This window comes from Artibeus jamaicensis, unplaced genomic scaffold (genome assembly GCF_021234435.1).
Source record: "Artibeus jamaicensis isolate MK-2021 breed Jamaican fruit bat unplaced genomic scaffold, CSHL_Jam_final contig_700, whole genome shotgun sequence".
In the NCBI taxonomy this organism is placed as follows: Eukaryota; Metazoa; Chordata; class Mammalia; order Chiroptera; family Phyllostomidae; genus Artibeus; species Artibeus jamaicensis.
Window position 1 is genome coordinate 12,085,750 of NW_026521930.1, and position 23,189 is coordinate 12,108,938.

Below are 23,189 nucleotides of genomic sequence, written 5' to 3' on the forward strand. Positions count from 1 at the left end.
GGGGGAGGGGTGTGCAGAGACAGGTCCATATTGCTGGAGGGGTACGGGGCAGGACAAGGACTCCAGCAAGAACCCCTGTCTTGTCAAGTTAGGGGCCTGAAGGCCTCAGGGCGAGAGGAGAGGCCTGCCCATCTTCTTTCATGATCTAGCCCTCAGAACTTCTAGCCTGGCTTAATACAAGTGTCCTCATCTGCCGTCCCGCCTCAACTTCTCCTTCCTAAATACTGCCCGGCTCTGACATCCTCCAACCCTTGGCAGCCTGGGCCTGGCCCTGGCCCCTGTTCTGTGGCTTCTGTGGCCTACTGGATCTGGACTTTTCTCCCTAGGGTCTGTTTCCTGCCCTCTGCTCCGGCCAGACTGGTTAGCTTCCTGGCCTGTCCACCCACATTTGATACCCTCTGGTTACTAGCCCCTTTCATCTGAACTGATACCCAGTTCAGATGAAACCTCCCCTTATGAGGGTGTCTCTGATCCTTCCTCCAAAGTGACAAATGCTTAGTCCTTGGCCCTTTCCATTAGGCTTACTTTTGTGTTTCATGCACTGCACCAGGTCCCCACCAGGTATGGGCTCCTTGCAACAGGCCCAGCTTTCATGCCTCTGGGCCTCCAGTTGACTCCCACCCTCCCTCCCTCCCTCCTACCCATCTATCTATCCATCCAATAAGTGATGTGTGAAGACAGCTTCTGCATGCCTAACAGGTAAATGTGTGTCTGGGGAAGGGGGACACAAGTGGCTCCTGAAGTCTGGGACGGTAGTTCCTGAGTCCTCACCTGTCAAAGCCAGATACCAGCAGACAGTGACCATCACACACCCAAACAATGCGGGCTCCACGGGTTCCCTCTGGCCCTGGGCCTTCCTGTTGGAATACAGCACTTGAGGTCCAGTCAGACCTCTCAATGGGCCAGAGGACTGCCCCCAGCCCATCTCACCCATTTTGCTTACCTGCAGGGGCTCAGGGCTACTCCGGGGCTCATAGACCCGCAAGCGTCCATCCTTGCAGACAGTGGCCAGCTGCTGCCCATTGGGACTCCAGGCCAAGCCAAATATCTGGGGGCAGGTGGGGAGGTGAGAGGTGGCCTCTTGCCCTGTGGCTGGGCATTGGCCCCCAAAGCTATCCTACCTGGTCCTGGTGGCCCAGCAGCCTCAACCGCTCGACTCTAGCCTGAAGGTCCCAGATTCGAATGGTAAGGTCATAGGAAGAGGAGGCCAGCAGGTCAGCTGCCAGCGGGTGGAAGCACAGAGAGTAGATCTTTTCTGTGTGGCCTGGAGATGAGGCATGGGGTGAAGCTGTAAGCTCCTCGGGAGCCACTGCTCGCCCCCTCCCCGACCAGGGCCCAGCTGACCTGTGAGCACCGCCTCTGGTATGGTGAGCACCTCCTCCAGGCCACCTGGGGGCACCCGCCACAGACGAATTCTGGCATCCTCCCCAGCTGCAGAGAGCAAGGGCTCATCACTGCTGGGCGCAAGACACCTGGACTCCCCCTGCTCCCACTCACGACTCGAGGACCTTCCCCCAAGCCCAGTGCCCAGCCTCCTCACCCACGGCAAGGCGGTGGGGGTCAAAGGGGTCCCAGGCCAGGTCAGTCACAGCCGTCCCGTTCTGAAGCGTGGGCAGTGCTGTGTCAGGCAGGCGGCCGGGCTTCTGCAGCTGTGGGAGGTGCCCCCACCCCGAGTCTCATTAGTAACAGGCAGAGCTGCAAGGCAAGCAGCATGTCTGCCCTCTGCCCCGCCCATAGCTGGTGCCCCTCTGCTGGGTGACCCAAGCTCTCTGCCTCAGCCACCTCATGTTCTGAGCCTTAAATGCCAACCACGAGGCCCCAGAAAGTGAAGGGGGTAATAAGTATAGAGTGGTGGAAAGAGCTCCAGCTTGGGGCTCAGGTAGCCTGGGTTCAAACCCCCAGCTCCACCACTTACACAGCTGTGTGATCCTGCTAGTCACTAAACCTCTCTGTGCCTCAATGCTCTCATCTGTAATATGGGGATAAGAGTGGTACCCCTACATGGGGCAGCTGGAAGGATTAAAGAAGATGATGGGTGGATGACTCAGTGGATTGAGCACTGGCCTGCAAACCAAAGAGTCACTGGTTCGATTCCCAGTCACGGCACATGCCTGGGTTGCGGGCCAGGTCGCCAGTAGGGGGCGCATGAGAGGTAACCACACACTGATGCTCCCCTCCCTTTCTTTCTCCCTCCCATGCCGTCTGTCTAAAAACTAAATAAAATATTTAAATAAATAAAATATTTTAAAAAATGGTGTAGGTACCCATTGCCTTTGGTGTCCTGTAGGGGCTTGGGGGAAGCTGCAGTAGAGTGAGGCCCTTACCTCAAGCACAGCCACCTGCCCACCGCTGCTGAGCAGGGGCACAGCCACACGCAGATGGTTGGCACAGAAGCCATCACTCTCACCAGGCGTGGTGAGGTTGAGCCCCTTGAGGTTGGTGATGTGGCTGTCTCGGTGTAGGACAGTGCCCTGAGCGTGGCGGAATTTGGAACTGGGGCCTGGCAGGTGGCAGGGACACAAAGCCTCGTGAGGATGCCCGGCCTGACCACCCTCCGCCTGCACTGCCCTGCAGGGGAACCCCAGGCCGTCCCTGTGTCCTGCCTGTCTGCTCCCTCTCTGCAGGGTCATGCAGGGCACGCGCCCAGGCCCAGACCTCTGCTGGGCCAGTCGACACGACCTGCCCAGAATGGTGCCTGGGAATGAAACTCGAGGGATCTCGGTGGAAGCCGAGGGCTCCAGGGAACGTCCAAGCTGCCCTCTTCCAGATGAGACAGACTTTATACTATAGAACATGTGGCTCCATCAGGAGGGAGACAGGACTGGGGTATAAAGGATAGGCTGGGGTGAAAGGGTTAGCTCTCCCCCCCCCCGTTACTACCCACTTACCCAGGAGGCTCTGCAGTGACCTCTGGCTGGGACTGGTGCCAATGCCACTGGTGCTGGAGAGCGAGGGCCCCAGGCTGGACGGCGTGGAGGGTGAGATCAGAGAGCTGGGAGGGGAGGAGAAGCCCTCCTGGGGGCAAAGCACCCGGGGTCAGCCACAGGCCCCTGGGTGTGTTGGCCAAAGAGAGAGGATGCTGGGATCACAACTCTGGGCCCCTTTTCCCGGGCTGCGGGAAACTGAGCTGGGCATCAGCACCCCCCTGGGATGTGGGGAAGGGGCGTGATTACAGATGCTGACAGGGGCTGGGGTAATGCGGGGGTGAAGTGACTGTCAGACCGTGGGGACAGCAGATGGCAATTGCTGGCTCCCAGCATGTGCGGGCAGGTGGGCCAAGGGTAGTTAAGATCTGCCATTATTTCAAGAAAAGCCAGACATCTAGATTTTGTGTGACAGTCTCACTTTCTACTAAATGTTTGTTCAGTTTAGAGAACACTGTGAGGCTCTTTCTGTCTTTTATGCCTACGAGCTAGAAAAGGTTCAACAGAGCATCAGGGCTCCCACTGTGGTGCTGAGACAGGCAGCCCTGCGACTCACGCTGGGGTCCTTGTCGCCTGTGGGCAGCTCCGCAGGCTGGGCTGCATGAGGGGAGGGCTCTGCAGGGGGCACCAGGCTGGAGGTGAAGCTGGGGTGGGGCTGCTGAGCTGGGTTGAGGCTGACCCTCTGCACCTGTGGGAAGAGGCAGCAATTAAGGTGTGGGAAGGTGTGGGGACACAGGGCAGCTGAGTTAGTGCAGGGCTGGGCTGTGGGACCATGCATGGGTCTGCTGTCAGTGGGGCTTCCAGGGGCTAGTGGAGACCAAGAGTGGCCAGCCAGGCCTTGGCCCTACCTGCTGGTTGCTTCCAGTCCACCAGTTGTGGGGTTCAGAGGCTGGCACGCAGCCTGCAGTGTCAGGGAACAGGTCTTCATAGAATTCCACAGCCTGGTGACAGATAGGCAGGTGGTCGGTAAGGCACGAATCCCCCAGGCCTTCCGAGCCCCTCACCCAGGCTCTCCCTCACCTTGCGGGGTACATGGTAGCTGATGGGCATGATGGCTGTGTCACTCAGCTGAAGGACTCGGAGCACCTCACAGCCCATGACAGCCAGCGCCCTCCGGGGCACAAGGGTGGCTCCCCGCAGTACGCTCTCCAGGAGGCACTGGGTCACTGTGGGAGACACCAGGGCAGGAGAGTCAGGGTGGTCGGGGGATGGGAGGGAGGAAACAGGAGGAAAGGGAAGAAGAAGGGGGGGGGAGAAAATCCCCCCAAAACAAAACAAAACAAAACGAAAAACACAGAAGGGGAGGGAAGGAAGAGCTTACCTGGGCTCAGTGCCAACTGCTGGGGGGCCACCTCATAGCAGTGCAGCTGACTCCCGCCCTGAAACGAGCCCAGCCTGAGCACCTGCGCTGGCCAGACCCTGGTGGCCTGGGGCAGCCCCAGGTCCAGCACCTACTCTCCCTCCCGTTCCTCTCCAAGGACCTGCGCCACAGGGGCACAGCAGACAGCAACTGGGCACCGGCGTGTGCTAGGCAACGAGCTGCGCCCTCAGTAGACTTTATCTTGCCTGTTCGTCATCAGAGTGTGTGCAGTAAGCACCAGGAATACACATTTAGTATTTACAGAGTGCCTACTGTGTGCTAACACTGCTCTATTTTCCACCTGTCGTCACGAAGCTAACATTTATGGATGGAGACTCGGAGGCCCAGACATTGACAGGAGGCCACTCAGCCTGGCACTGGTGGAGCCTGGGCTGTACTGTTCTAGTCCCTGCTTTCTGCAGGTGGTAACATCCTGCACTCCCCACTCTCCCAGCTGTCTGCTTAGGTCAAAGGTCAGGGCCAGGCCTGGCAAGTGAAGGCATCAGCCCCTGGGGGCCTCATGTGGGTGGACGTGGGTAGGTGGTGGGTGGTTCCAGCTTCTCCCTCACCTTTCCTGCCAGAACCAAGAGCCCGGAGTCTGGGTCCAGCAGGGGCATCAGAGGCCTGAGGGAGAGAAAGCTGATCAGAAGGTGAAGCCAACCACCAGTGGGCAAAGGCAGTAAAAGATCTGTGAGCCTTGTGGCCTCAGATAAGAGATCAGGCCACACATCACAGTGGTTGGGAGGGATATGGGCCCTCCAGCTGCACCCAGGTCCCCCAGGACCTCCTTTCTTTTCCCAGATCTTCAATTTGCCTACCTACTTCCCTTAGGACCTACGCTGGGCCCTGGGTACAGGGGAGCCATCCCCTCTCTTTGTACGTCAGCACCAATCTCACCCCAGGAGACCCCCACACACAGACCCCCAGTCTGTCCCTGGTCCCACCTTAGCCAGCTTAGATGTTAGGCCAGTATCACTGGGGCAGGAGAGAAGGTGCTGGATGGGGGATCCCCTCCATCCCTGTCCACTGCAGTCAGGTGGGTGCTACAGGTCTGCACTAGGGTTTGGGGGCCATCTTCTTCTTCTTTTTTAATTATTTTTATTTATTCAGAGAGAGAGAGGGACAAAAACATCACTGTGTGGTTGCCTCTCACATTCCCCCAACTGGGGATATGGCCTGCAACCCAGGCATGAACCCTGACTGGGAATCAAACTGGCTACCCTTTGGTTCACAGGCATGCACTCAATCCACGGGGCCAAACCAACCAGGGCTGGGGGCCAACTTCTTTTTTTTTTTTTTTTTTTAAGATTTTATTTATTTATCTTTAGAGGGGAAGGGAAGGAGAGAGGGAGAGAAACATCAATGTATGGTTGCCTTTCATGCGTCCCCTGCTGGGAATTGGTCTGCAAGGAACTGGTCTGCAACCCAGGCATGTGCCCTAACTGGGAATCGAACCTCAATTGTCTGGTTCGCAGGCCCGTGCTCAATCCACTGAGCTACACCAGCCAGGGCTCAACTTCTTAATCAACCCAGTCTCCTGGGGCCTTGACGACATCTTGGAGACACAGACCCCACCCCCAGCACCGACCTGGGGCCTCCATGCACAAGACTAAGCCGTGGGCCAGAGTAGGGCCTCCTTTGCTGCCAAGCTTCCCTGTCCCACTTCCCAAAGCCTGGGGAGGGGTGGTGGCCAGGAACATGGGGGGCAGGCTGGAGGCCCCCAGCACCCCTGCTGCTCTGTGCCCACCTGGTCTTGGCCAAGGGCCTGTTGCTGCCAAGAGATTCATGATGCCTCCCCCAGGCCCTGTAGAGGCCCCTGCAACCACCAGCCCTGTAAGTGCTGCCTTCCAGCTCATGATCTCAGGGGAAGGGGACCCAGGAGAACGCTGGTAGGTGCCTTCATCCATTTGCTTCTTTAAAAAAAATTTTTAATGTATTTTTAGAGAGAGGGGAAGGGAGGGAGAAAGAGAGGGAGAGAAATATCAATGTATGAGAGAAACATTGACTGGTTGCCTCTTAGCACACTCCCAAGCAGGAACCCAGCCTGTAACCCAGGCACATGCCCCAGCCAGGAATTGAGCCTGGGAATCCTTGGTCTGCAGGACAACGTCCAACCCACTGGGCCACACCAGTCAGGACCATCCATTTGTTTCTTGCTTCTGGTCTTGGCCTTGTGTCCCCAGGGACCCACAGGCCTGGGTCACTACCTTGACACTTGTTCCCACACAGAACCCCGTCCTCACTGTGGTCCCAGCGGTCAGAGGTCATCCAGCTATGGCAGCTGCCTCCATCCCTCACCCAGGCAACAAAGGGCCCAGCCCCCTCCTCACCTGCCTGTCCACCCCTCCCAGCCAGCTTCCCAAAGCCTGTCTGTTGCCTACTTCCCCCTACCTTGCTGGGAACTACAGAGTGAGGTGCGAAGTTGGGTGGGGCCATGGGCGCCTCCACAGCTTCCTGGAGGGCGCTGGGCCGGTCACCTGTGAGTAACACAGCCTCTACTTACTTTAGGCCGGACAGGGTGAGCTGGGCTCAGAACTGCCTTGCTGGGACTGGTCTGACCACTGCCTGCCTTGTGGGTGGGGAAAGCAGGAGGGACAAAGTGAATGTGTGGCCTTGGCTGCACCCCCACACTGATGCTGGCTCCAGAGAAGGTGGACACAGGTCCCGTCAGCAACTGTAACAGGGCTTTCACTAAATGCATTCATTCCTTAGGCAGGCTGGTCTGTGCCTGGCCCTTGACTCAGCCTACAGGTATGACTGGAGGTGGATGCAAAAGACCCCACCTCTGACCTCAAGGAGCTTCCAACCTGGAAAGGCAGACACAGTTAAACATGTGAAGAAGTTCTCTGAGGACACATGACAGAGGGCAGAGGAGATAGTCCACGTGCAGGGGAGAGAGTTCTGGGCAGAAAGAGCAGCGTGAGCAAAGGGCCTGTGGCAGATGGATACATGGCCTGGACAATGAGGATGAGGGGCTGAGGCTTGAAATGGAAAGGGTAGAGGCAAGACAGGGTAGGGTCTGGTAAATCAGGAGGAGTGTTCTGCCTCCACTGAACAAGAAATGAAAAGCTGATGGCACATCTTAATTGAACAGGGATAGGAGCAGATGTACACCGAGCAGAAATCACCATGTGGAGATGGGTGGGAGGAGTGGAAGGGTGATGGGTTCAGGGCAGAGTGTGAAAGCAAGTGGGCTGGAGGCTCCTGCTGCCTTGGTGAGAACTGGTGGGACTGTGGGTTCCACCACAGCATCAGTGGCTCACCTGTGCTTTAAGCTACCCTGCTTAAGGGTTTTGACCTGGCCTCCCTGTACCCCCATCCCGTCAGTCCCAGCTGGCTGGCCTACTGACTCAGGTGCTGCAGGTATAGGGGGCAGGAAGTCACAGAGGGCAGGGCTGGCTCCTCTGACAGGTCAAGCCTGTCTTCCTTGCCTCAGGCGGAGCTATCTGGGGAGCTCAGTCAGGCAGGAGCACCTGCCTGCCAAAGCACTGGCACAGGAAATAGGGTCATGGCACCAGCCCCACGGGCTGGCCACAACAGCTAGCACAGGCCTGACCCCAGGCCTTACAAAGAGAGCCAAGCTGGGGTCTGGGTCTGGAATGTAGAACATGGCCCCAGCTTGGCAGAGGGCCAGAGGCGGTGAGAGCTGGTTCAGGCACCTTTCCCGCTGCCATGGCACATGGGCCTGCTGCGGATAAGAGCTCTGACCCGGGTTCAATCTAGAGTCCAGATGTGGCCCCTAACCCCGAACCCAGGTTCCAGAAGATGCAGAATGATGGTGGTGCAGAGCGGATCACATACGGGAGGGGTCAGCCTCTGATAATTCCATCAGCTCTCCCAGTATTCCTGTAATTAGCTTGGAAATACTGGGGTGTGCTGGCTAGGAAAAGGGCAGCTTCAATAGTCCCCTGGTTCTCCCCACCAGTACACCAATCTAGACATCCAGGCACTGCCACTGGTCCAAATCAGTCCAGGTCCCTTGGATCTGCCTCTGTCACCCAAGCTGGGGATCCCCTTGGACCAAGCTGCGCCTTACACTCCTTAGCCCCTGACCTCAAAGAGGCTCCAGGTAACCAGCTCTAAAGGGAGGTAGTGTCTTGAAACTATATGAGGAAAGGATGGATAAACTGGGGAGCAGTCTGGAAGCTGCCCTTGGACCTCTGGGTGGGTGAGAGCATGGCCTGGGTCCAAGGCGCAAGATCAGGGCAGGGGATGGACCATTTAGGCAGGTGGGGTCACTCCGTCATGGAGAACTAGCTGCAGCAGTGAGCGGCTTCAGAGCCTGTCAGGAAGACCTACTCTTAGGATGAAGTCAGGCTGGTCTTCAGAGCAACCCCTCCCTCCTACAGCTTCTGAGGACAATCCTGAGGGCATTGGGGTCCAAGGGCAGAATTATAGAAACCGTCTGACCACAGCCACATGGTACTGACCGCAAACTCAAATGCTTCAGGAAACTGAGCCAGTAAAGCTGCTTCGTGTGAGACAACTGAAGTGGTGGGGACTGGGGTGACCTGTGAGCCTGACGCTTGGTCAAGGGAGGGGGCACTTGGCTCCAGCTGAGAGTTCCTGTTCAAAGCAGGCTGGGAAGTCCCATTTTAATGTGAAACCACCGGATTTTTAATGTTTGCAATGGCATCAAAGTTTTAAAAAGTCCCACACAGGCCAAATGAAACACAACTAAGTACCAACTCTGGACCAGGATCAGAGGTTTGTACATCATGCTCCACACTCACAAATACCAGGATGTGCATGGGGTGCATGGGGTGCAGGTGTGGGAGAGGCCACGAGGAGGTCGGAGCTGAGACAGTAAGTCTGGTAGGTAAGTGCTACACTGAACCCTGCTTAGCTCATTAGCAACTGGACGTGGAATCAGGAGGCTGTCCTGACTTCTGGAGGTTATCAAATCCTCCAAAGAATGCCTCCGCCCCACACACACAATGGTGTGGCCTAACTTCATGGCACAAGCCCTTGGGCCCACTGAGACTCAAGCTGGCCCAGGCAAAGGCCCTGGCTGCAGGCCAGGTTAGAAGAGGAGGGACGAGTGTCCCGGGCCCTCCAGAACTCAGGAGCTGAGCTGGGTCCCAAAGCTCTGAGGCATGCCTTTGACCACAAACATGGAGGGGGAGGAGGGCAGAGCCTTTTCCTGGAATCCTCCAAGGCAGGGGATTTTTGTGGACTAGTCCAGTCCCTGGCACTCGTCCCTCTGGCCCCTTCAAGGGCCACTGTCAGCTGCACCCAGGCCCCTCCCGCCCCATCCCAGTCCCCCACGGCCACATACACACTCTGGCTTTGGAGCTGTCTGTAACTGTGAAGCTGTCACTGACGTGGGAGAAGTGGTCCAGAGATGCTCACAGCCCTGAAAACTGATGGGCTAAAAGGAGCCCAGAATTCAGACTTGGCAGTATGAGTTTTGTATGAGGTAGGCCCTCAGAAAGGCTCGGTAGAGCCTGCCCAGCAGTTTTTGACATTGGGATTAGCTACCAACAATAGCACATTGAGAGATTTCACCTAAAAAAAAAAAAAATCCGGATTTCCAGTTTCTCTTGAAAAGTCCAAAGCTCCGGCAGGCTGAGGCAGGTCATGGGGGCTGAATCCTTACCTCAGCCCCCACTCCCTTCCTCTCCTGCTTTTCCAGGTCTGCACAAGCTCTGGGGTCTGCTCCGAGAATTTACGTCACCTGTCTCTGGTGTGTCACAAGCATCTGGGCTTGAGATTCCATCTTACTCAAATTTTTGCTTTCTACACGAAAATCAGGGACCTGCTCAGAGTCATAAGGCAAACAAGTGGTAGATCCACCTGGGAGGTGTGGGGTGAGGACCGGGATGTCCAGCCAAATGACCCAACAGCCGAGAGGTGAGGCGGCAGTCCCTCGGCCCTGCTCCGCCCTGACCAATAGGGAGCGACCCCGCCCTGCTGGCGGCCACAGCCCCTCCCCCTGCCTTAAAGGAACGACCCGCCTCCAGCGGGCTGACTCCGCAGCCCGCGGTGGGGGACGCGGACGCGGCTAGCTCGGGAACCAGGAGCCCTTTGGTCTGGCCAGCGGGGGAAGGACTGACGCTGCGGCCCACCCCGCCCGCTCCCGCCGCCCCTGTCCGGTGAGTGCTGGGCTGGGGGGCTGAGGACTGGAATTGAGGAGCACCACTGAGAAGGGTCATGCACATGCGCCGATCATGCGAGGAGAGCCCACCACCCCCCTCCTCCGCACACGCACACACATACACGCACTCAGAGTGGGCATGTGTCCTCAGCCCCGCACCATCACCTGGGTCGACCCGGACGCGGACAGTCCCGTGGCCCGGTGCGTGCGCTGGTATGTGTACATGGCTCACTGGCAGGCGGGCCCACGGAGCAGACAAAATAAACACCCCCCCCCCCACCCGCTTCCTCCTCCCACAGCCAGGCTCTCTGGCATGACCAGTTTTATGAATTAAACCCCTTTGAAGGAATGGCCACGCCATCATAGTCTTGGGTCACTTTTACCTCCTCAAGTGGGAGCAGTCTGGTTCTGGAGGCTCCCGTGTCCCTGTGCAGATTGGCTCCTTGGGGTCCTAAGGACCCTTGTCATTCAGGACGGAGCTGGGGTAGGGGGTGCACAGGCATGCAGGCCCTGGGGAGGTGTAATCAGGTGGCTGGAAGGTACTAATGAACCATTCCACTCCCCACCCCCACCCCTCCCATCCCTGGTCTCTACTGCCACACTTTAGACAGTGGCCCAAGTATTAGTGCACTTCATCTCTGTTTCTGCCAGAAGGGGCTTTGCTTGGGTTATGAACCCAACAGCCTTAAGCCAGCCTAGCCCTTTGTGTCCCAGGGCTGGCAGTGCTGGGGCCTGAGGGCTGCCAAGGTCCCCCTGTGGTCACTGGCAGATCAGCAGATTGGTGCCAACTATTCCTTAACCATTACCACACCAGGGTCACTGACCACTTCACCCCCTGGGGTCTAGGAATGGAGTCTGCAAAGTGGGAAGGATGTGGAGAAGAGACAACAGTCCCACTGTCCCCCTGCTTACCTTTTGCACCAAGGGCAGGGGAGGCTTTGGAGACAAACACCCGGGTCCAGTGCCCCCTCCCCAGGCCAAGAGCTACTGGAGCTGGGGGACAGGACTGAATCTCAGAGGTCCTCTCCCAGGGCATGAAGGGATGGCTGGGCCGGTACCCACTGAGTAGGGTCCATTCAGGCTGGTCCAGTAGGCAGTGAAGTCCATTTAGGACCCAACTGTTGGCAAGGCCCAACAGCACTAAGGCAAGCAGGGGTGGGGGGGATGGGAGAGCAGTCCCCTGAGTTTGCTGTCTTCTCCCTGGGGAATCAGGCCCCAGAGCTTCTGTAAACAGAGTGTCAGAGGCAGGAAGAGGGCTCTGGTAATGAGCAGCCCAGCTGGATTCTCTCCAGACCATTATCTGGCCTCTCTTGAGCCCAGGGAACGACCACAATGCTCATGCCAGGCTGGGGGCCTGGCATGACCTGTCCCCACCTCCCCGGCCTCGTGCGGCTGCACATTCAAACAGCTACGCTGGAACCTGTGGGTCCAGAGTCAGATGGGATCGGCAGGGGCTGGTGCTCCAGGGTATTTGCTGAAATGGCACTACTCTCTAGACTGGAAATGGGGGGGGGGGTCAACACGAGAAGACCCTCCGACATTTTCCAGACTCTGCTTCCACCAGGAAGGCCCTTCTGTCAGGCAGCACTGGGGCCAGGGAGATGCCCCGGGCAGGAGATGGGTTCACAGTTTCTGGCTCCCACTCCCCCACGAACAGCCCTGGGAGAGCTGGGACAAGTCCCAGGTAAAGACACTTGAGTCCTATGGGGGCTTATAAGTGGACCCCACCCCTGGCGTAGGCGGCTCCTGGGGACAGGCAAGTGGAGTCCAGCTGTGCCCAGAAGGCACTTCCACCTAGCAGGCCAGCCGGTCAGGATCCTCTGGTGGCCAGAGAGAAGGCTGGGTGAGCCTCTGCTCGCAGAAGCATCTCTCGGCAGGCCCTGAGCTCATGGGAGGGGCAGCGATGCCACCTAAATGGGTGAGACCCCTTCCAGCGCCCCCCTCAGCTCTCCTTAGCGTCTCCTCCCTGGGCTGGAAAGCCCAGGGCTCTGTCTGCACTGCCAAGAAACCCAGCTCCCCTCACTGCTGTGGAATTTGTGAGAGTTCTTGGAGAAGGGGGAGGGTATGAGTGAGAAGACAGCCCACTGGGCGTATTTCTGGCGTGGGCGTGTGTCTGTGTGCGCGTGACTGCAACAGGGCTATGTTTGGGGGCGGGTAGGGGTGCTGCGGGAGTCTGCATGCACCACGGGCGGGCGCGGGCTCAGCCTTCTTCCTTTTATCGGTTTCCACATTCCAGAGCCAGCCGGGTTGCTTTCCTTTAGCTGGCTGGGCCGCCCGGCTGGCCAGGCCTATAGGCCTCCCCCGCTTTTCCTCATTCCACTTTCCTGGGTATGAGGAGGCTGGAGCAGGCTCCTCTAGACCACCTCCGGTTTACGGGGTGGGGGCAGGAAAGGAGCAAGTTCTTCTCCAAGGTTGGGGAAGGCCCCCCCGCCAGTCTCCTCCAGGGAAATGCAATAAGGCTCTGACATTCCTCTGAGGCTGCCTGAGAGATTTAATTAAGGAGGGAGGAGAGAGCTGGCTAGCATTGAGAAGGGGCTGGGGCTGGGGCGGTCACTGGGGCCTGGCTAGGCAGCAGTGAAAAGTGAGAAGGGTAGGGCAGGGGCAGGGTGGTGGTCCCCCGTGTCAATCCCACCTGCCCACTGATCGGCTCACAGATCCCAGGAAGGGCCACTTCTGCCACAGGGTCCCCTAGATCCCTGGGCATGATGAGCATGAGAAGGGTGAGACCTCCTCTGGGGCCACTTCCTTCTTAGGCCCTGTGGAGGCCCCAGACAGCCTGGGCCCAGCTGACTCGGGGCTGGTGGCCTCCCCTGGTGACTAAGGCCTTCCCCTGGCAAATTCAGGGTTAATTGCAGGGTTAGGACCTTACTTGATGGGTGCGTGGCCCTGGGTGGAAACAGGGTGGTGAGGAGGCTGTGTCTGAGCCCAGCCCTGGTGGCATCACACCTGCACGTGCCGACAGTGGCATCTGGCCCAGCCCATTTCTATTTGGGCCGCAGCTACCACATAGCTCCCGGGGAAGCCAGCGTCCTCTCCCAACAAAGTGGCACCTCTCCCAACTGAGATGGCACATCCCACTGCCCCAGGGGCCCACTTGAGCCATGCACTGGCCTTAGTCACTGATCTTCCTGCCCTGGCTGACAGGTCTGGTGGCTCCCAAGTCACCCACAGTTGCCACAGAAGGTCCCCACCTGGGGCCTGGCAGAGTCCTGCTCGTCTCCTACGCTGCTCAGGGATATTCCCCTTACTGGGAGAAATAAGCTGATGTCCACACTGTCCCCTTTGCAGCCTCCTGTCCCAGGGTCTGAGACCTAGCTGGAGGGGAGACTCACCCAAGGAGCTTCTCCAAAACACAGCTCTGCCAGGCCTCAGGGACTTCCCAACACTGCCAGGGTGATCCCGATATGTAGCTGGGGTTGAGAAGCCCCTGGGGTTCCAGGTGGGAGATGGAAGCCCAGAAAGGGAAGGGAACTGGATGGGGCCACACACTGAGTTTCAGGGTCTTATCTGTAGAATGAGCAGAGCCAGGTGGAGTGGTGGATGGAGTGAGGGGGAGACACTGAGATGGGCAGGGCTCTAGCCCCCTCCTGGAGAGAGGCCATCTCTGAGGAACTCGAGGCTTTGCCGTCTGGGCCCCTTCCATGAGGGCCCAGGAGGGAGACACCAAACTCTCTGCCCTGCTGGGCAGGGGGCTGCTTTGTCCCAGGGATGGGGAGACAGGCGGACCCAACCTGGGCCCTGAGCCTCCTCAGACACGTCAGCGAAACTGGAGCCAGCTGTCCTGGCTGCCGGCATGGTCCCGCCTGTCTGAAGGGTTGGCAGCCTCCTGGGCTGGGCTGCTGCCAGGCCTGGCCGGCAGTGCTCAGCCCGGGCGGGCCAACACTGGGAGCCAGAGGCCTAGAGGCCCAGAGGCCCAGGGTCCCAGGGTCAGGCCTGTGGTACCAGACCCCTGCACACACTCTGCAGCATTGGGCAGAAGAGAGGGGTATGCTGGCTTGTGCTTCCTCCGGAACAGTGAGATACTCCAGCCTCAGATGTGATCAGTCACCCAAATGCCCAAGTTCCACCCACTTGCTGGCCCCTGCTTGACCCTGGGCTTTTGTGTGAGTGGGTGCCTCGTGTGTGTCCCACACTTGGGAGTGGGTGGTGGCACTCTGGGTCCCCCTGAGAGCCGAGATGATGGATGTCCTTACTCATAGCCCTCCCTGTGCTCTCTCCCCACCCTGAGGCCATATGCCGATGGGGGCTGCCCCCTCCAAAACTAAAGGCACCCCCATCAGGCCGCTCTCCTACGCCCATACGCAACGGTGCAGGCTGGGGGCCGTCTCTGCGTGGAAGCTTTACCCTCAGCCCAGGGTGCCTCCTATCTTTGCTTAAAGGGATGCAAAGCCCCTCGCACACCACGGCGCCCTCCCCTGAGTGTGGGGAAGGCAGTGCTCGGGTTTTAAGGATAACACCCTCCCTCAAGTAGCCAGTGTTGACGGACCACTCAGAATGTGCTCCAAGTACAAACTACTGGCCCCGAAAACCAGGCACTATTACTAGTCCCCTGACTTCACAGATGGGAACTAAGATGAAGGCCCATGGCCAGGCTGCCACAAAGCCAGACTGCAAACACAGGCAGTCAGATGACCCTAAAGCACAATCCCAGCAACTCTTTCTTGGAGTTTGGCAAGGCCAGCAGCAGAGCCCAGGCCTCTCTGCCTGCCACCGCTTTCCACCAAACCACAGCAGGGCCAGGCCAAGGCGAGGCTGTGTCGAATCCAGGTGGTGAACAGATGCCCTGGACCCTGTTGCCCTCTTTCCACTACCCCCCCCAAATGTCAGCACTGCCTCCAGAACTCTCCCCACACCCTTTGCAGAGAGAAAGGTCCCACCTCCCTGCCTTGGGTCAGTGGATCAGATATCAAAGCCCAGGCCCCTGGTCCTTCAGAGCTGCTGAAATTGTAACTGGCTGGGCAAGGGCAACTGTGGCCCACCCCCCACCACTACCTTGAGACATCCCCATCCCCAATGTGTGTGCACATGTGCACACACACACACACACACACACACCCCAGTGTGTACCCAGACACGCAAAATCGCTTCCAGAACTTGTTAGGAGAACTTCCCCCTTGAAAACAAAACAGAACACTGGGTACTCAGAACAACTCCGGAAGGTGAGGCAGGGCTGCTGAGGCCCACAGGTAGGAAGGGACTTGGGAAGCTATTTAGGGGCAGAACTTGGGTCCAAATTCAGGCTCAGTCTCCTACCACCAGATGGCTGTCGCCTGCCCCTCCAGTCAGTCTTGGCCCTCTGGGTCCCATCTGGGGGCTGTCTGATGTCTGATCTGCTCTTGGTGCCAGGCACGCCGTGGAGGAGCTCTCAGCCCCCACTTGTTTTCCAAAGCCCTGGTGCCAACTCTTTCCTGGGTAGTGGATCCAGGCTCAGGCAAGGCGCTCACCCCTGCCTCCTCGGGAGTGCAAAACAGATTAGCTGCTGGCTATCGGCGCCTCCCCAGCCCAGGATGCCAGTCACTCTTTTCCTGATGCAGCCTCTGCTCCCAGCCCCTCGGCGGGGTTGCTACTCTGGGTCCAGACTGACCCGTAGCAGTTGCTGCCTCCCTCTCCAGTGATGACTTTGCTGATTAAAGGGAGCAGAGGCCAGAGCCCAAGCTGCTCCCCTCCTCAGTGAAGAACAGAGAGTGCCCCCCAGCAGTCCCAGTCTTGGGAGGTGTCTACTCTGAATGCCCGGGGGGACAGTTGAAGAAAACCTAGGCGCTGAGAGAAGAAACCATTGTCCACACCTTACAGCTCTGAAACCCCTGGCCCAGGGTTGCCTGACTGGAGCACGAGCTCTTAATCATGATCTTATACAAGTCCTAGGGGAAGCCAACGTCATAGGGGTGGTCAGGCTGGCCACGTGTAGGGTCCCCTCCCGCCCTAAGCCTGGCTGCTCCCTTCCTGACCCCAGACTGTTCTACCAGGAGAGCTGATTCAGGGGGAGGTGGCTCACCCCCCGCGTGGATGAGGGAGTGGGGGACGCTCACAGCCCACATCTGGCGGCCAGGCCAAATCCGCTGACTTCTGAGTCAGTAAGGGTGGAACAAGTCCTCGCAGGGGAGGAGGCTGGGTGGGGTGCATGGAGCCCCTTGAGGTGGCGCTGGTAGGGGCAGGGGTGAATGAGACAGCCAGGAGCCCAGAGAGCAGGGGAGGGGACACTGGTTAGGGGTCAGGGAAGGCCTCCCTGGCTGGCCTCTGAAAGGTGGTCATCAGTGTTAACCAGTGAGGGGCAGAAGCCAATGCTCCCCCTTCCCCGGCAGTGGGGACCCTGCAAAGGGGCAGGGCATAGGTGAGCCCAAAGTGGGTGACAAGCCTTTACCTAGAACTGGCCTAAGACCACAGTGGCCTCACCAGTGACTTGTCTAGTCCATCCTGGGACCACCTGCCCCTGTCCCACCTCATATTCCAGGAGCCCACTTTCCTGGGGGGGGGGGACAACCCAATAGATGGCGGGGGTACCGAAGGCACTGTGTGAGGAGAGACATGTTACCTGCCTTGGCCTGAGAGCTTGCCAGCGCAGGGGAAGGGGAGGCCGAGTCCCAGCACAAAAGGCTCTTGTGTGAGCAGAGGGGCCTGGAAGGGAGGGGTGACAGCCTCCCTGGGGCTGTAAGGGCCTTGAGCATGGCGACTGCTGCTGGGGGTGTCCCTGGGTTTCCCCTAGAAGCCTGACTGAAGGAGGCCCATGCTGTGGCCCCATCCTGTCTTGAGCAGGCCAACCTACAAGCTGGCACCTGGAGCGGCTGGGGGAGCCACCCCCACCCTGGTAGGACGGGGCCCCACATCAGGCAGCAGGCCCAGCCACACCTGGACCTGCTTAAGGATCCAGGCTCTGGGTCAGATTTCACGGCAGTGCAGCGGCAGCACAGCACTGCACCTCCAGGAACCCCCTTTTTCTGTCTTCTGGGAGTGATGAGAACAGCTTACACCTGGAATGGCTTCTGGGGGGCTGTAAGAGGCGGCTGCGAGTGCTCAGCGGTGCCGGCACCTGGGCAGGGCTGGGGCTCTGCTGCAGTGCCCGGCCCACCGCAGAACCCACGAAACGTAGACGGAGGAACCTGGGCAGTGTCTCCAGGCCCGGCACTGCCTCTGGGGACACCATGTAGCCGACGTCTCCAGCTCGAGCCCTAGGTCAGCCGAAGGGGGCTTGGACCCCCTTACCTTAGTTCTAGTGCTGTGCCTGCTTGGGCTATGAGGACCATGGTTCCCTCCCTACACACCCCCTCCCGGGGGGACACCTGCCAATTGCTCCAGCCCCCCTGCTCCCTTCCCTAGGAACTTTGCCACTGGCCACATCCTGGCCAGCCTACGGCTCCTGTCCTGGGCAGGTCTGACTGCACAAGTGGAAAAACACTGATCCCATAGTTTCCATGTGAAGTCTCCCTGCTGCGGTCTCTCCTCACTTGGAGGATGTAGAGCGTGGCGGCAGGGCTGGCGGCCTGGGGCAGCCGGCTTCTCTGCTTACGCGCTGGGCTGACTGCCCACCAGTCTCTCCCAGAAGCTGTGAGGAGGGGCTGCTAATCCGCAAGCCACAGTTCTCCCTGCTTGCCTTCCACCTCAACAGAGATTTGGGGGTGGAGGGCTGGGGCAAGGGCACAGAGCCTGATGCTTCTAACCACATGTTCTCTCTGAGCCAGAGAGGTGGGAAGGCTGGGGTAAGGTAAAGGTGCCCTTCGTGGCCAGTGAATGTTTGGGGGGCCAGACCCTGTTCTGCGTGCATTAACCCACTGAGCCCTGGTGAACAGTACAGGAAATATCAACTGATAGCATGACAAGGTCATATGACTGTTTCAAGTCACACAGCAAGGGAGTGATGGAGCCAGGACAGGAACTGGGCCCAGGCACTGGAGACCTGACTCATAACTACCTTGTACCATTGCATTTGGGGGCAGGGAGTGGTAAAGGGGGCTTGGAATTCCCGTCTCCATCCTTCCTGGCATGACCATCTCCTGGGCTCCTGACTCACGGTCTCCTATCTTTCCTCTTTGCTCCCAGGGACCAAAAGATGCACTCCAGGGTCCCCCTGTTCCTATTGCTGCTGCTAGCCCCAGGGCCTGGGGTGCAGGGCTGCCCATCTGGCTGCCAGTGCAACCAGCCACACACGGTCTTCTGCACTGCCCGCCATGGGACCACGGTGCCCCGAGATGTGCCACCTGACACGGTGGGCTTATATGTCTTTGACAACGGCATCACCACGCTGGACACTGGCACCTTTGCCAGCCTGCCGAGCCTGCAGCTCCTGGACTTGTCACAGAATCAGATCACCAGCCTGCCCAGTGGGGTGTTCCAGCCACTCGCCAACCTCAGCAATCTGGACCTCACCTCTAACAGGCTGCGTGAGATCACCAACGAGACCTTCCGTGGCCTGCGGCGCCTGGAGCGCCTGTACCTGGGCAAGAACCGCATCTACCACATCCAGCCCGGTGCCTTTGATGCACTGGACCGCCTCCTGGAGCTCAAACTTCAAGACAATGAGCTTCGGGCACTGCCCCCGCTGCACCTCCCGAGCCTGCTGCTGTTGGACCTCAGCTATAACAGCCTCCTCGCCCTGGAGCCTGGCGCTCTGGACACCGCCAATGTGGAGGCGCTGCGGCTGGCTGGCCTGGGTCTGCAGCAACTGGACGAGGGGCTCTTCGGCCGCCTGCGCAACCTGCATGACCTGGATGTGTCGGACAACCAGCTGGAGCAAGTGCCCCCCGCAGTCCGGGGCCTCCAGGGGCTGACGCGCCTGCGGCTGGCTGGTAACACCCGCATCGCCCAGCTGCGGCCCGAGGACCTGGCTGGCCTGGCAGCCCTACAGGAGCTGGACCTGAGCAATTTGAGCCTGCAGGCCTTGCCGCACGAGCTCTCAGGCCTCTTCCCCCGTCTGCGGCTCCTGGCAGCTGCCCGCAACCCTTTCAACTGTGTGTGTTCCCTGAGCTGGTTCAGCCCTTGGGTGCGGGAGAACCGTGTGGCACTGGCCAGCCCGGAGGAGACACGCTGTCACTTCCCACCCAAGAACGCTGGCCAGATGCTCCTGGACCTTGACTACGCCGACTTCGGCTGCCCAGCCACCACCACTACAGCTACAGTGCCCACCACAAGGTCCTTGGCATGGGAACCCACACCCACATCTTCCAGCCCGGCCCCAACCTGGCAAAACCCCACGGAGCCTGCTGCCAAGTCCCCAAGCCTGCCACCTGCCACCCCGCCCACCATGGGGCCTGATCCCCAGACCCAGGACTGCCCGGCGTCCATCTGCCTCAACAGGGGCACCTGCTATCTCGGGGCTCGGGGCCACCTAGCCTGCCTGTGCCCTGAAGGCTTCACTGGTCTGTACTGCGAGAGCCCGGCGAGGCAGGGTCTGTGGCCCGCCCCCGCCCCGGCCACTCCGAGGCCTCCTGGGCCCCTGCCCCTCAGAATCGAGACAGTAAGCCCCACTTCTCTGAAGGTAGGGCTGCAGCGCTACCTACAGGGCAGCACCGTGCAGCTCAAGAGCCTCCGCCTCACCTACCGCAACCTGTCAGGCCCTGACAAACGGCCAGTGACACTGCGGCTGCCTGCCTCACTTGCTGAGTACACGGTCACTCAGCTTCGGCCCAATGCCACCTACTCCATCTGTGTCAGGCCCCTGGATGCTGGGTGGGTGCCTGAGGGTGAGGAGGCCTGTGGAGAAGCCCGCACAGCCCTACCTGTCCGCTCCAACCATGCCCCTGTCACACAGGCCCGAGAGGGCAACCTGCCGCTTCTCATCGCGCCTGCCCTGGCTGCCGTGCTCCTGGCCGTACTAGCTGTTGTAGGGGCAGCCTACTTCGTGCGGCGGGGGCGGGCCACAGCAGCTGCAGCTCAGGGCAAAGGGCAGGTGGGGCCTGGGCCCCTGGAGCTGGAGGGGGTTAAGGCCCCCTTAGAGCCGGGCCCCAAGGCAAGTGAGGGTGTTGGGGAGGCCCCACCTGGTGGGCCTGAGTGTGAGGTACCACTCATGGGCTACCCAGGGCCTGGGCTCCAAGGGCCCCTTCCCACTAAGCCCTACATCTAAGCGGGAAGGATGGACCACTGGGCTGAGTCCTCAGCCCTGCTGAGACTGGCCAGCACCCTCTTGCTGCCGGACCAAGAAGTTCTCAGATCCATATGATGAGGATGACACATCAGGGCAGGGGCTGTGTGACTATAGCCAAGTCCCTGCCCCTCTCTGGACCTCGGTCTCTTCATCTAAGATGCTGGGACCCAGGTGAAGACCTCTAAGGACCCCCAGAGCCCAAGTGCCTCTGAGGATGGCATATGCCCTTTCCTCTGCAGTGTGCAACCTCTGGGGCGGGACAGGGCAGGCAGGCTCCACCGTGTGCTGGTAACACAGGCCTAGGGCCGCCAGGCTCCCAGCTCGAGGAGACTCTGGGGGTCGATGAAGGAAGCCCCCAGAAAGAGACAGAGGGAGAGCAGGGGTAAGGATGGGTGTGCATCCCAGCCCTGACCCCAGGGAGTGAAGCAACAAAAGAAACTGGAAAGAAAGACGCTTTAGGAACAAGCTTTGCTTTTGTTTTTTAAAATATATTTATAAGAGATCCTTTCCCATTTATTCTGGGAAAATGTTTTTTCAAACTCAGAGACAAAGACTTTGGTTTTTGTAAGAAAAATGATGATATGAAGGCCTTTTATAAGAAAAATAAAAGATAAAATAAAACGAATGTTTTTCTGGCAGGGCTCCAGGGCCCTGGGAGGGAGGGGCTTCAGGGCGGGTGTAAAGGGACCACCCTCTCTGTGGGGAACTGAGGGTCCAGAACCCCACTCTCTCCAGCGGGCACCGCGACCTGGACAACATACCCTGGGCTTGGGCGGCTACTGCTGAGGGCCACGGTGAGAAGGGCGGCATTCCCACAAGGCCCGCCCTGGGGCTGTGTCCACCCAGCCCCTGCGTGGGCAGCCCTGCCTCCCAAGGCAGGAACAGGACAGAAGCTGGCGAGCTTCCAACCTCATGGGAGGACAGTTTGGACAGTCTTCGCCTACCCAGGCTCGAGAACTGCAGTGGTCCTGTAAGGGGCTCATGGCAGATACGTGCCAAGAGGGTCCCCAAGGGTCCACTCTCCGGAACGGGTCTGCCAGGCAGCCCACGCCTGCCTTCCTCTGTGGAGGGGGTGCCTCGAGCTGTGTCCCGCCAGGCCCTCGTGGATGACGGAGGACTAAGTGGCCTGCACGGCCCACCTGCCCTGCAGTCTCACTGCCCCTCTGCATGGGCTTTCTGTTCCAGCTACAGAGAAGGAGCCTTAGTTAAGGGCAGCACAGATCCTGAATGGCCAGAGCCCTCTGGTGAGTGGAGAGGCTGTTAGAGATTGGAGGCAGATGGCCCAGGAACAGGAGCAGAGATCTGAGTCTGGCCTGTGGGGACCTGGTAGCCCTGTGATGCGCCTTTACTCTCTGCAGTACAGATGTGTTTGATTTTCTGAAAACTGCAGAAGTAAGAGTGTTTTCCAGGAAGACCACAGGCAAGGGTAGGGGGCCAGGGAAGGTGCTGAGGGCTTGGGAACGGTGATGGATACAGGGTACCTTTACCCAGTACCTTTTATATGGAAGGGGAGGTGGGCCCTGGGGCTGCAAGGAGGCCCTGCAGATGCTGGAGTGCCTGAAGCCCCATGCCTGTGCCCCTCTGTGGGTCTCGGCCCCCGGCCCCTTGCCTCACCCTGGCAAAAAGGAGGCAGCTTGGTCAGGCCTGAGGAACAGGCCCTACAGCTTAGGGGTGTTGATGTCAGGGCCAAGTCAAGCCCTGCCACACAAGGCTCTGGATTCAATTAGTGGCTGCCGAGGGTTCTGGCATGAGAAGGGAGGAGGCGACCAGAGGGTTGTGGGGGCAGAAGGTGGTAGCAGTGTGCCTGGGTGGGGCCCCATGTTCCTGAGCCAGCAGCAGTGGCCCAGGTGGATTTCTTGCGGGCCTGGGTCTCATTACTGGAGCGGCCACACTGAACCAGCACCCCCCTCCCAACCTCGGCAGCCCAGTCAAAGGGGCCATTGTGGGCTCATGGGCCGCTGCTGAACACGGTGGCTGCTGAATAAATGTTTTCCCTGCAAAGCCAAACCTGGCCTCATGGGCCAGCAGAGAGTGGGTGGAACCTAAAGAAAGGAGGCTGGTGTGAGCCCTCCCCGAAAAGGCGTCTGGGGTGTCCCACTAGATCAGGAGCTGGGGGATGAAGGGAGGGCCAGCGGCTGAGTAGGGGAGCTAAGCCAAGGTGAGCCCCTACCCAGGGGGCTCCTGTGGCCCCAGGCCAGGACCAGGGATGGATGTGGAGGAATGCCAGCCCCCCATCTTTGGGTCCTTGCCACCCCAGGCCCTGTGCCACAAGGGCTCACACACATTCCCATTCCATACCCAACAACCTCTCTACAGGGAGACAGGCTGGGAGAGAGGAGACAGAAGCTTGCTCACAGCAGGCGGGGACGGGGTCCCAACACCTACTCCCTGGCCCGGGGGCACATTTCGAGCTGGGGGGGGTGCTTGGGTCTCCAGGAGAGGGGTGGGGCCACTGTCTGCAAAAGCTAGTCAGGCGAGGAGAGGACACCCAATCTCTAAGGAACATGCTAGGTGTGGGACCTGTGGACAAAAAGGGTGCTACATACTAAACCTGACAAACTCGGAGGAGGCCTACGTGGTGGGCCTTGCAAACTCAGAGGCCAAAAGTAACCACATAGGATAGTCTCAACGTAAAAATTCCTAGCCAAAAGCCAAGCATGACAGTTAGTCACATCCTGTCTTTTTGCATCTTCGATGACATACCTTCGGGATGTCACAGTAATCTCCTCTTCC

General features: G+C 59.1%; 2 protein-coding genes across 2 annotated transcripts in view; one reads left to right on the forward strand and one right to left on the reverse strand.

Annotated features, from left to right (window-relative positions):
- The window catches only part of CORO7 (coronin 7), a 58,132-nt gene that overhangs the window by 4,048 nt on the left and 30,895 nt on the right, over window positions 1-23,189 (reverse strand). Inside the window, exons 10-21 of the mRNA XM_053671696.1 lie at window positions 4,854-4,908; window positions 4,246-4,303; window positions 3,945-4,090; window positions 3,773-3,865; window positions 3,481-3,612; window positions 2,889-3,015; window positions 2,325-2,500; window positions 1,541-1,649; window positions 1,345-1,431; window positions 1,122-1,264; window positions 944-1,048; window positions 772-857 (exon numbers count right to left, since the gene is read on the reverse strand). Coding sequence (XP_053527671.1) covers window positions 772-857; window positions 944-1,048; window positions 1,122-1,264; window positions 1,345-1,431; window positions 1,541-1,649; window positions 2,325-2,500; window positions 2,889-3,015; window positions 3,481-3,612; window positions 3,773-3,865; window positions 3,945-4,090; window positions 4,246-4,303; window positions 4,854-4,908 — 1,317 coding nt within the window. The remainder of the gene's footprint in view (window positions 1-771; window positions 858-943; window positions 1,049-1,121; window positions 1,265-1,344; window positions 1,432-1,540; window positions 1,650-2,324; window positions 2,501-2,888; window positions 3,016-3,480; window positions 3,613-3,772; window positions 3,866-3,944; window positions 4,091-4,245; window positions 4,304-4,853; window positions 4,909-23,189) is intronic.
- Window positions 10,246-22,631, forward strand: VASN (vasorin). The gene is made up of 2 exons (XM_037154613.2): window positions 10,246-10,379; window positions 18,416-22,631. Exon 2 carries the CDS (start codon window positions 18,426-18,428, stop codon window positions 20,433-20,435), a length of 2,010 nt encoding a protein of 669 aa, XP_037010508.2. The 5' UTR covers window positions 10,246-10,379; window positions 18,416-18,425; the 3' UTR covers window positions 20,436-22,631.

Excerpts from the sequence above, each read along its gene's own strand:
- VASN (XM_037154613.2), top strand. The coding sequence starts at position 18,426 with ATGCACTCCAGGGTCCCCCTGTTCCTATTGCTGCTGCTAGCCCCAGGG.